The following is a 10495-nucleotide window of genomic DNA, read 5'->3' as shown; positions in this document are numbered from 1 at the left end:
ACTATACTAGCGTATTAACTGATCTTGGAAGGATCAATTTAGCCAAGAAATTGTATAATCCTAAAACTAAGTATCTAATACTTTAGTCCAGAAACTAGAAGTTTATGTCCCACCCTGAATCCGTTGTTGTACACTAAATAGTATACTGGATATATGAATTTTATGCCACAATCATTGAATACTAGGAGTATGATTGAATTCTATGGAACATTTAAAATGATTATTCATATATATATGAAGCTTATTACTACTTAAAGTAATTATGGCATGAAAAGGAGGAGGAATTTTGGGTAAAGGTATAAGAAAATGTGGGTAATATATATTTAATAGGCATAGCCTTCCTAAATCTATCTTTAAGTGCATGTATCAGGACTTAAAGTTCTAACCGCGTCCTCTCCGACTGAGTTAACTTTCTCTACATTGCACGAATTGCAAGTAAGCTTGTAGCTTTGCATTTTGTTGTTATCCATTAAGTTGGATTGAATACCAATATGCCACATTACACATGAATGTGTATCACTATGTTATGCTCTCATTGAGCTGCAACTTTTTCACTCCTGCATGAGTATTAGCATAGAAGCTATATTCGTAGCTTGTAGCTACTACCTTTTCCCCTCATAATTAAATTGGCTAGTTAGCACGCTAGTTCTCATTGAACTAAAAAATATTTTGCTTTCAATGCGTTGCATGCATAAGCAATACATTGGTTTATGGCCATGTAGCCTAAGATTAGGGGAGTCGGTTAATCTGAAATTAGCTAAATGGAGAAGTGACCCAATTGATGGGATGAATAATTATGGAATTAAGATGGTGGACTACACACTTAGATGATTTGGGATTATTGAAGAAAAGACATTTCGGGAATTTTGTATTAATGGCAATTAGAAATTTCTAGAAGAAATTCCATGTGATTTTGAATGTTGCGTATTATATACATTTGAAGTATATGGTCCATTTTTTATGTACGAGTAATTAGATCATTTTTTGCTAAATAATAAAGAAGCTAGACAATGAAATAGTTTTCTAAACCATGATATGTGCAAATCAGGGAGAGAACATCCCTGAGTTTGTAGGAATGCTGAACATTCTTAAATGCACTTTATGCATTCTAGCTCGTTGTATTTAGTGAATAATAACCCCCGTGTTAAAATATGTGTGTGAATATTTCCCATAAAACTACATCATAGCATACATGAATGGGTCTCCACTTATAGTTGGAGATACATGAATTTGAATTATTTTAAGTCCATGATAAGGGATATCTTTTGAAGTATGCTATTAAAGATCTAATATTGGCATTAGGGGAAGAGAAAGCCTATGTTGAATGCCAAATATTATTTTCATAGAAGGAAAATGGTCTTAAGAGAAAAAAATATTCCTTAAAGCTTGAAACAGGAATAGTATCATGCACTAAATCAAATAATAGTTTGACTAATGCTCTTGTGAAGCATGAAGTGGAGCATATGCCAGATATTTTTGAAAATAAGAGGAGTAACTTGAAGTTATAAACCAGAAGTTGTGTTTACTAGTAGTAAACTAAATATTGTATACTATCAAGCTAAAATCTATGGGGACGCATGTGGATTCTAGTTTAGTGTGTACTTGTTGGATATAAATAAAATGAAACTCCTCTATTCTCATGAAGAGAACACCTCATGAAGAGGATCATCATAAAGATGAAATCCAACACACTAAGCGCGCGCATCATTAGTGTTGGGTATGCAGAACAATAAATCATCTCTTGTTTGGGAAATAACAAAGAGACAGAATAATCTCATATTCTGAGAATATTGGGAGAAAATAATAGTTGTCGACAATGTTACCTCTATAATTACAAATGTTTCTCTTATGAGAACCCAGATTCAGAAAATAAAGTCCATGGCAAAGTCGCCTATAGCGATTACATCAGGTCAATGAAGAATGCAATTGAGGTTGAATCTTCTACTAAGAAGAAATAAATATTCTGCTATATCTCTGGTAAATGAAATGAATGAATATAAAATATACAGTTAATAAATGGATCATGAAGATCCATATAGTTCCTAAAGAATATAAATCGCAACAAATAGAAATTAAATCTCATACAAAGTATTAAGAAGTCTAAGGTATAATATATTCCTGAATGAATATTGAAGTCTCAAGAAGAGCATGTCCTAGAAGGAATAGTCATCGAATGACTTTGTAGTGAATAACACTATCTCATTGTGTATATCACATAATAATCTCTCATGTAGTAGATAATATATCTTATAGAAGAGAAATATTATTCACTAAGAATGAGAACATCCTTGAAGGATTTATCAGTCGATTTTTGAAAAGCATCATTAATCCCCGAAGTGAATATGGTCCCAAAAGAAAGCAAATGAGGAATCATAAACACCATGAAGGTGTCATACAAACACTCAGAAAGTGTATATCGTAAAGCTAGCAATGAAGTTTTGGTATCCTCTAAATATCAAAGAAGGTATGAGAATAATGGTCATTTTGGCAATTGAATTATCCCCTAATGCCAAATGTAAGACTGTATTTATTATTTAGTGGTACAATCAAAATCCTAAAGACTTATACAAAATATAATTTAGAAATCCACTAAGTAAGAATTAGAGAAGTATTCAAACTCTAGTATAAGATTTGATGCACTATCTAGAAGGTATTGAATATTGTAACTTATTTATTCGCATAATCCTCTGAAAGGATTTATTACCCAGAAGGATAAATTTTATTTGTTTTGCACAACTAATAAGTGGTTATTTATGCATGAAGCATATTGCTTTTGTTTACTCATATTATAATTCATTGAAGAATGGTAAGCCAACATTTTGAAAGATATAGTATTATGGTACTGCATACCATTATTAACCACACATTTATGAAAAGTGTGGACTAAACAATGAAATTCAAAGGATGAATTTATGAGGAAGAGCAATTTAAGTAAATCTACCTTGAAGGTAATTAAAATCACTAGAATTACAAAAATCAAGTAGATCATATTTGCTAAAACATTAAAGTTTATGCATAGATCATGAAGATAAATATCTATTCATGAAGAATACATGACCAAGAAGGTTAAATGTTGTACTCTTTTTCCTATGTGAGTTTTTACTTGAAGGTTTCTCACGCAAGATTTTTAATGAGACAACATATGCAATGCAATTAACGAATGCGATGTACTCTTTTCTCCAAGAACCGTTTTTCCCACTGGATTTTCAGATGGAGTTTTTAATGAGGCATGTGCATATCGTGGTAATCGTCCAAGGGGGGAGTGTTGTAAAACATACGGACTCTATTCTAGAAGAAAAGAAAAAGGAGGAATCATAATCCTAGTCCGTTTGTACGTGGGTTCTTACCAAACTCTTAGACCTTGGCAGGACTATATATATGTGGGAGCTCTATGTTGTAATCATCAATATTGAGAGAAATAAAGAATAGTCTTCCTATCTCTTATATGTATGTGTTCTATTTTTATCTACTATGTTGATCATGAGAGACGAAGATGAAAAGGTCCTAACCGCTGACAACATGTTTTATAACAATGCTAACCATAGGCCCTTATTAAAAGTTATCTAGAGGTGCCTAAAGTTGGGATTTTCCTAGGGTCTTGCGCAACACTACAGTCTACAAAATCCACTCCTGATTCTGCATTTCCAACGTAAGAGTCATCTTTACATATAAAACCTGCACCCAAAAGCTGGCCGGCGAGCGTGGCCACGTCGCTAGCCGTTCCCGGCCGTCGGATCGGGCGCGTGAACGGCCCAGAGCGTGCGAGGCGTGGTTTTTTTGTAAAAAAAATCCTTGAACTATAGTCGAATCAACCCGCAGTCTAGGTCTCCTCTTATTTTTTTTTTGCAAAAAAGCCCTCGAACTTTACCGAAATCAACCCGTAATCCAGGCCTTTTGAATGGGTCGGCCTACCTCCCGCTCGGGCTTGCTTCCCACCGAACCTGGGCCTTACTGGGCCAAATTCGGCCCGACGACGCTTTTCTATTTTTCTGCGAATTTGTTATTTATCTAAAACGACTAAAATTTTGTAAATAACATAATAAAACAAATAAAAATTTAAAAAATGCCAAACCAAATTTGTTCAACTCTACACAACTAGCATTGCACTGTAAACACATAACATCACATGTTTTAGTGTATTTTTTTTATTAATGTGGAACTAGATTTCTTAAGAGTTTTCTAAAAAAATTAATAGAGTTAGTTTCTTTATTCAAATTGCTATGAAATTTTTATGCTAGCTTACCCATAACACACATAAAATAAAACAATTAAGTGATTCTACCAGCTTCACGATCATTATATATATATATATATATATATATATATATATATATATATATATATATATATATATATATATATATATAAGCCCACGACTCATTTTATGCGCCGCCGGGTTTCTTCCCTTCCTCACCACTCGTCACCCTAGACCGCGCAGAAGCTCCATCGATAAAAGCCGACTTTGTCCTAATAATATTCATGTCTTGACTTGAAATTAGGTAAATCTCAAAATAAAAATACTTACACTGGATTGGACTTCTACGCAACAACTAGCAGCTTCGTAACGCTGCCACTGGCCCGCGCGGCTTGCGCGGCAAAGCGGCGCGATGTTTTTCTAGTCAGCGTGGAAAGTCAGATCTCCTTGGATGCTAACGACAAGCAACTAAGTACAGTACTATATTGAAATGTCCTTGTCCACTGGGACATACAACTAATGGACTTATCACTTACGGTTACGGAGTATATGTGTAAACTCCTAACGATACATCATTCACTTAACAGAAAAGCGGATGTCTTTTTCCAAGCCCATACGTGCCGTCACACGTATCCGACATTTCAACCCAACAAATCTGATGCAAAATAATCTACCAATTTTTATTAGGAACCCACCTACTACTTCATTTTTTATCGCAGGGATTTTCGTGGGAGTATATTTCAGACATAGATATAAATCGAACAAATATAAAAGCTCTTTTGGGAACCAAAAAAAAGTTATACAAAATCCTTTTTCCAGAAAGCACCCAGACAGATGGAGTAATTAGACCGTGCTCAAGTGCCCAAGATGCAAAAACCTCTTCTTGTCTTCGAGGGGGTCAAGCAGAAGCAGCGTTTGCAGACTGCAAAGACCCCTGTGCTCTGCCTGTTCTGCGTTGGTGTTGTCCAGCCAATCTTTCCACCTCAGTCTTGCTTGCTCCCAAGATTCTTCCGTACTTTTCCCCCTCCTCCACCGTCTAGATCTCCGCAACATCTCCGTAACCCAGACGAATCGCGCGCGTGCTCTTGCTTCCTGTCATCCTCCGCGGCCGCCGCGAGCTGCCGGTGGTTCGTCGCCGTCGACCTAGCCTCCCCGCTCCTCTGCACGGCAGCTGCCGGCTTCCTGGTGCGGTGTGGAATCAGTGGAGCTCTGTCTATCCGGACTGACTCGGATCGACCTCTTCGCTCGTGGGTAAGTGACTCGAGTTTTGCCTTGCCTCTCTGTTGGAGGTTGGAGCTCGCCTGCCTTGTCCTTGGGGACCTTTCTCTCCCGTCTGCGAGCGTTCAAGTTCGAATTTTTCTTGCCCGGTTACCTGTGGGCTCGTGTGCTGCGTGGTGTCCTTGTTATCGAGTCGAGAATCCATCTAGAATCTTTGCCTAGGGTTTTCAGCGCCTCAAGCTAAGTTGCGGCCATGCCATTTTGGAGTTCGTCTGGTGATAATTGGTTGGCGAGGTTTAGGGAGGGTTTTGTGATGTGCTGTGGAAAAATTGATGGGTGACCGTGTGGACATGTAAGTACTTTAACATTAGACAGTGAAGAGAATTTAACTTAAAATTGATGCATGCCATACGAACCAACAAGCAACAAGGAACCAAAAAAAAAAAAAGAGGTTAAGACAGGATAAATGCATAGAGAGCTTGTGTTTTTTTATTATCCCTAATAACTTGAAGTTCATCTGTGGATAGAAATTGGCAAGTTCCAGGTGAAAACGTCAACTGTCCTGCTTTGTTTTGTAACCCAGAACGACTTGTAGAATCTCCTACTTGTTAACTAGAACATTGGCTTGATTGAAATGTACTCTATAGTTGTTTTTCGTTTTGGGGTAGCAAGTATATATATAGTTTTTTTTTCATTTTTTTTACCTATAGGTATTTCCATAATTATGTATTTTATTTAGTATATGTTTTTATACTCTGTTCTTTAGTATACACATATAGTTTTAAACTTTTGTTTCCAACCTAGTGCAATATCAAGCAGTTTCTGAACTATTGTGTCTTAGAAATGTTTTAATCTTCTATACATGTCCTTTTGTTATACAATATGGATTGTTGTTCAAGACATGAACTGTTTTGCAACAAAAAAAATGGTGCTGTTAGCTGAAAGCCTGAAGCCATTAAACTAAAAGTTTTGTTTTCTCTGTGTTGCCCAGGTTTTTGGATTTTGATCAGTTCTATCAGAGGAGTGCTTATGGATGATTGCATGGCTGTAGCTTGCTAGGCCCTGCTTTCCTGTCTGTACAGATACATCATGGCATCGCGCAGTAGGGCTTCATCTAGAAGGCCTCTCTGGATTGTCGTCTTGGTTGCTTTTGTCTGTGCAGTAGCCCTTGGAGCCTATCTTTATACTCCACGACGTTACACAGCCTGTTATCTGGTACCATCAGAAGCCTGCAATTCTCGACCTCCTCCAGAACCTGCTAGGGTATACACTGATGATGAGATTGCTGCTCGTGCTATCATGAGAGACATCATTCGGGCACTGCCAGTGCAGTCAAAGAATCCAAAAATTGCTTTCATGTTCTTGACGCCCAGTTCGTTGCCATTTGAGAAGCTATGGGAAAAATTCTTCATGGTATGATTTTTGCAGTATTTGCGAATTCCAGTGAATACATGTCTAGGTAGTAAACGAGTCTTAGCAGAATTGACTAAATGGCTGTGTCTCAGCGTGTAACACTAATATCCTCTCCTATTAGTAAAATAAATTGTTTAGCTACTATTTTATTTTGTAAACAGACTCAATTTTTACATACTATCTCATATAAGAACAAGGATATGTCCATAGTCACCTGCGCAGCTGGGTGTGTATGAGTACCAAATCTAACCACTTGGGTGTACTTTCAGGGTCATGAAGACAGATACACCATATACGTGCATGCATCAAGAGATAGACCGGTTCATTCAAGTCCAATATTCGCTGGCAGGGATATTCGAAGTGAAAAGGTATCTAACTAGAATTGGCTTAAACCTGTACTGTCCTCATTGATTTATGCAGAAAATGTTTGCTAACTTTCAATATAATACAGATTGATTTTGAAAAAAAATATGTTCTGTTTTCTCTCAGAGTGCCATCTCTAATAATTGTAGAACTCCATTCTTTAAACGGATGGATATGTTTTGTAGAGTATGACCCAGGATTTATTAATGTTGTTGAAACATCACCTGTACCTATCATGGCCAGTAGTACTTGCCTACAGCAATTGTGTCCAAGATTATTTTGATGCCAAAGTTTTAGTTATAGTTGTTGTAGGATCTAATTTTTCAATTTTCTTGCCAGGTGATCTGGGGCACGATTTCTATGGTTGATGCTGAAAAGAGGCTCTTGGCTCATGCCCTACAAGATCCTGAAAACCAGCATTTTGTCTTGCTTTCTGAGAGGTTAATCATTTTCATTTGTTCTGCTCCCATCTAAATTTCAGTGATAGGTCCGTATCCTAACACTTCATTCTAATTGCAGCTGTGTGCCACTTCATAACTTCGATTATATATATAGTTATCTCATGGAGACAAACGTCAGTTTTGTTGACTGGTAAGTGAACAACTGAACATACTTACATAAAGCAACACATTAACTTTTCCTCTAATCAGAGTTGAAAAGATATTTGATTTAAGATATGCTTTCCTTGAAATTATGTTTTTTAAATAAGAATTTTGCTATTGACATGCCAAATTATCTTTTTCTCAGTTTTGATGATCCTGGTCCACATGGAGCAGGTAGATATTCTGACCATATGCTACCTGAAATTGTGAAGAAAGATTGGAGAAAGGGTGCACAGGTGATAGTTTCATATGACTGATCGCCCTAGAAAGTGGAACTTTATGGTTGTTGCTTCATTTTTTTTGTATTTTTTCTCTTCCAATAATCCTCTATCGTCCAAATTCAATCCAAAATCAATTACTTATAACAGCTGCTATGGCTTCTCATAGTTAACTTGAATGCTCTTGTGTGTTCTTCTCTTACAGTGGTTTACAGTAAAACGGCAGCATGCAATTCTTATTCTCGCTGACACCCTTTACTATGGGAAGTTCAAGCGTTACTGTAAGGTGGTCCCTTGCTCCCCACACCAAAAAAAGACATTCTAAGATACATTGTCTTATTAAAAGCACTGTCAAGTTATTTTTCATGTGTAACAAGCAGACCTTCGAATACGCTCAGACAATAGGTAGAGGATTTCTGGGGAAAAAGGCGAAAACAATTGTGTTTGTTAACCTGTGTCTTTCAGCCTAGATAATATCAAACCATAGCACATACTGCTATTTAGGGTGAACAGGGTGCACAAGAGTATAGTACATGCCATAAATTGCCCCCCTTTTCCTGATATTTATGTCGTTGCTGATGTTGTGATTGCAACTTTACAGCCAGGGAATGAATGGCATAACTGCTATTCAGACGAGCACTACTTGCCAACTCTCTTTAATGTAAGTGTTCAGAAGCTTGTAGATGACGGCCTTTTGTTCTCTTTGAACAGCCAACAACATTTTATTGAGAAAAACTACTGAACAACACTGCATTTGTATTTGTGGCTGCAGATGGTTGATCCGACTGGAATTGCAAATTGGTCAGTGACGCATGTAGATTGGTCTGAAGGGAAATGGCATCCTAAAGTCTATAGGGCTGTGGATACAAGCTTCGAGTTGCTCAAGAACATCTCGGTAAGCTTCGAGCCTTTAGGGGCAAACAATTCATTACCCTTGGCATTTATCTAACGATTTTGCAAACGCCCGCAGTCCATTGATGAGAGCGTCCACGTTAGCAGCAATGCAAGGGTAGAGTAATTCGGTCCTTCGCTTTGCTTGGCCTATTCCCAATCACTGCCAGCTTAAACGAATGAGGTATTCCTTGTTCCCTGGAAGCTCTAACGCGCCATTTGTCTTCATTGTGCAGCATGTAGCGCAGAGGAGGCCGTGCATGTGGAATGGCATGAAGCGGCCCTGCTACCTGTTCGCGCGAAAGTTCTACCCTGAGGCGCTTGACAACCTGATGAACATATTCTCGAACTTCACCATCATCTGAGCAGTGGATCAGAGGCGCCAGCACTCATTTTCTTTCTCCCTCTTGAGCGCTGTTGCCTCAGCACCACCACTGTAACAGGTGAGTAGTGTAAGGCCGTCTACTTGGTGATGGAATCCAGTAGCTGAAGGAAGCAGGAACACAGTTACGCAGAGCACGCAACTCTCTCAGGTCAGAATTCAGATGACGCCACCTGCTGCCGCACTCGTGTCACGCTCAAGTAGATTGCTGATGATGGCTGAGTTTGGTTATTTGCCAGCTCTTGAAACGGCAAGTTTTGCCTGTGTAAACATTGGCTAGGTTGGTGTGAATGTGATGTATGAACTGCTGCTGCTGATGATGAATTGTGATGAATTTAATAATACGTACGTAACTTAAGCTTGATGTTTTTTTTTTTGAACTTTGGCTGATTCATTACTCATCAGAGACAATTACAAAGACATCATCAGGGATGGTGCTGGAAATTAGCGCCTCCCTTCGATGCATCCATAACCTAAACCCGCCAACACATGGGCAGCCCTTTTACCACCTCTACCCAAGAAATTACAAATAAACTCACTGAAATTTAAACGAGCTAGAGACCACGGGCTGTTCGGATGATGGTTTTTGCAACTGATAAGCTGACATCAAAGCTTTTGGACTGCAGTGCTTTTTTTTAGGGAATTTTGGACTGCAGTGCTAACTTAAGCTTGATTTTATCGATGTTGAAATTGGCCGGAAATTTAACGTGAGGGAAATCGCTGGAGGATCTTTTGGCCCGGGCTGAAGTTCAAGGGCCCACGAGCGCAGGTATGGGCTTATGGTCCAGAGTGACATTTTTGGAATGAAAATTGCGCAGGCGTGATTTTTGTTCAGCATGCTTGTCTATTTTTCAGCTATTCACGTGCCTGAACCTTGATTGCTTCTGTTGGGTTTCAACTCTAGCCTACCCCAACTTGTTTGGGACTTAAAGGCTTTGTTGTTGTTGTTGTTGTGCTTGTCTATTTTTATTTGTGTCTACACACACACACACACACACATATATATATATATATATATATATATATATCCAAAACCCTAAACCCTCGTCCAAGAAAAAGGGTAAAAAGTTTTCGGAAAAAAACTTTAAACCTCTGCCTTGCGGCGGGGGCGGCGGGTACGAGGTGATCGTCGACTACGCACGTCGTCACCACCATGAGGCCACCGCTACGAGGCAAGCTAGCAGCCAAAGCCAGACCATTCTGGGTTACCGCT

At 38.4% G+C, this 10495-nt stretch overlaps 1 protein-coding gene across 3 annotated transcripts; it reads left to right on the top strand.

Moving 5' to 3' along the window:
- The first annotated feature begins 5103 nt into the window (after nt 1-5103).
- Nucleotides 5104-9644, top strand: LOC136520436 (glycosyltransferase BC10-like). 3 transcript variants are annotated; one of them, XM_066513961.1, is made up of 11 exons: nt 5104-5446; nt 6405-6826; nt 7096-7194; nt 7529-7629; nt 7709-7780; nt 7937-8027; nt 8215-8295; nt 8611-8670; nt 8782-8904; nt 8980-9018; nt 9137-9644. In XM_066513961.1, the coding sequence occupies exons 2-11, from the start codon at nt 6503-6505 to the stop codon at nt 9263-9265; spliced, it is 1119 nt and encodes a 372-aa protein (XP_066370058.1). In that variant the 5' UTR covers nt 5104-5446; nt 6405-6502; the 3' UTR covers nt 9266-9644. The 3 variants fall into 3 exon arrangements, with proteins under 3 accessions (XP_066370058.1, XP_066370060.1, XP_066370059.1); XM_066513963.1 differs by lacking the exon at nt 8215-8295; XM_066513962.1 differs by lacking the exon at nt 8980-9018.
- The last annotated feature ends 851 nt before the right edge of the window (nt 9645-10495 follow it).

This window comes from Miscanthus floridulus, chromosome 18, assembly GCF_019320115.1.
Source record: "Miscanthus floridulus cultivar M001 chromosome 18, ASM1932011v1, whole genome shotgun sequence".
Lineage (NCBI taxonomy): Eukaryota > Viridiplantae > Streptophyta > Magnoliopsida > Poales > Poaceae > Miscanthus > Miscanthus floridulus.
Note: the sequence above shows the minus strand (reverse complement) of the source record. Positions and strands in the feature narration are given on the sequence as shown.

What these genes read in the sequence shown, in the direction of transcription:
- LOC136520436 (XM_066513961.1), top strand. Translation starts at nt 6,503, where the DNA reads ATGGCATCGCGCAGTAGGGCTTCATCTAGAAGGCCTCTCTGGATTGTC. An exon ending in AGTTCAAGCGTTACTGTAAG is followed by an intron (nt 8,296 to 8,610) that starts GTGGTCCCTTGC and finishes GCAACTTTACAG; the next exon opens with CCAGGGAATGAATGGCATAA. An exon ending in ACTTGCCAACTCTCTTTAAT is followed by an intron (nt 8,671 to 8,781) that starts GTAAGTGTTCAG and finishes TTGTGGCTGCAG; the next exon opens with ATGGTTGATCCGACTGGAAT.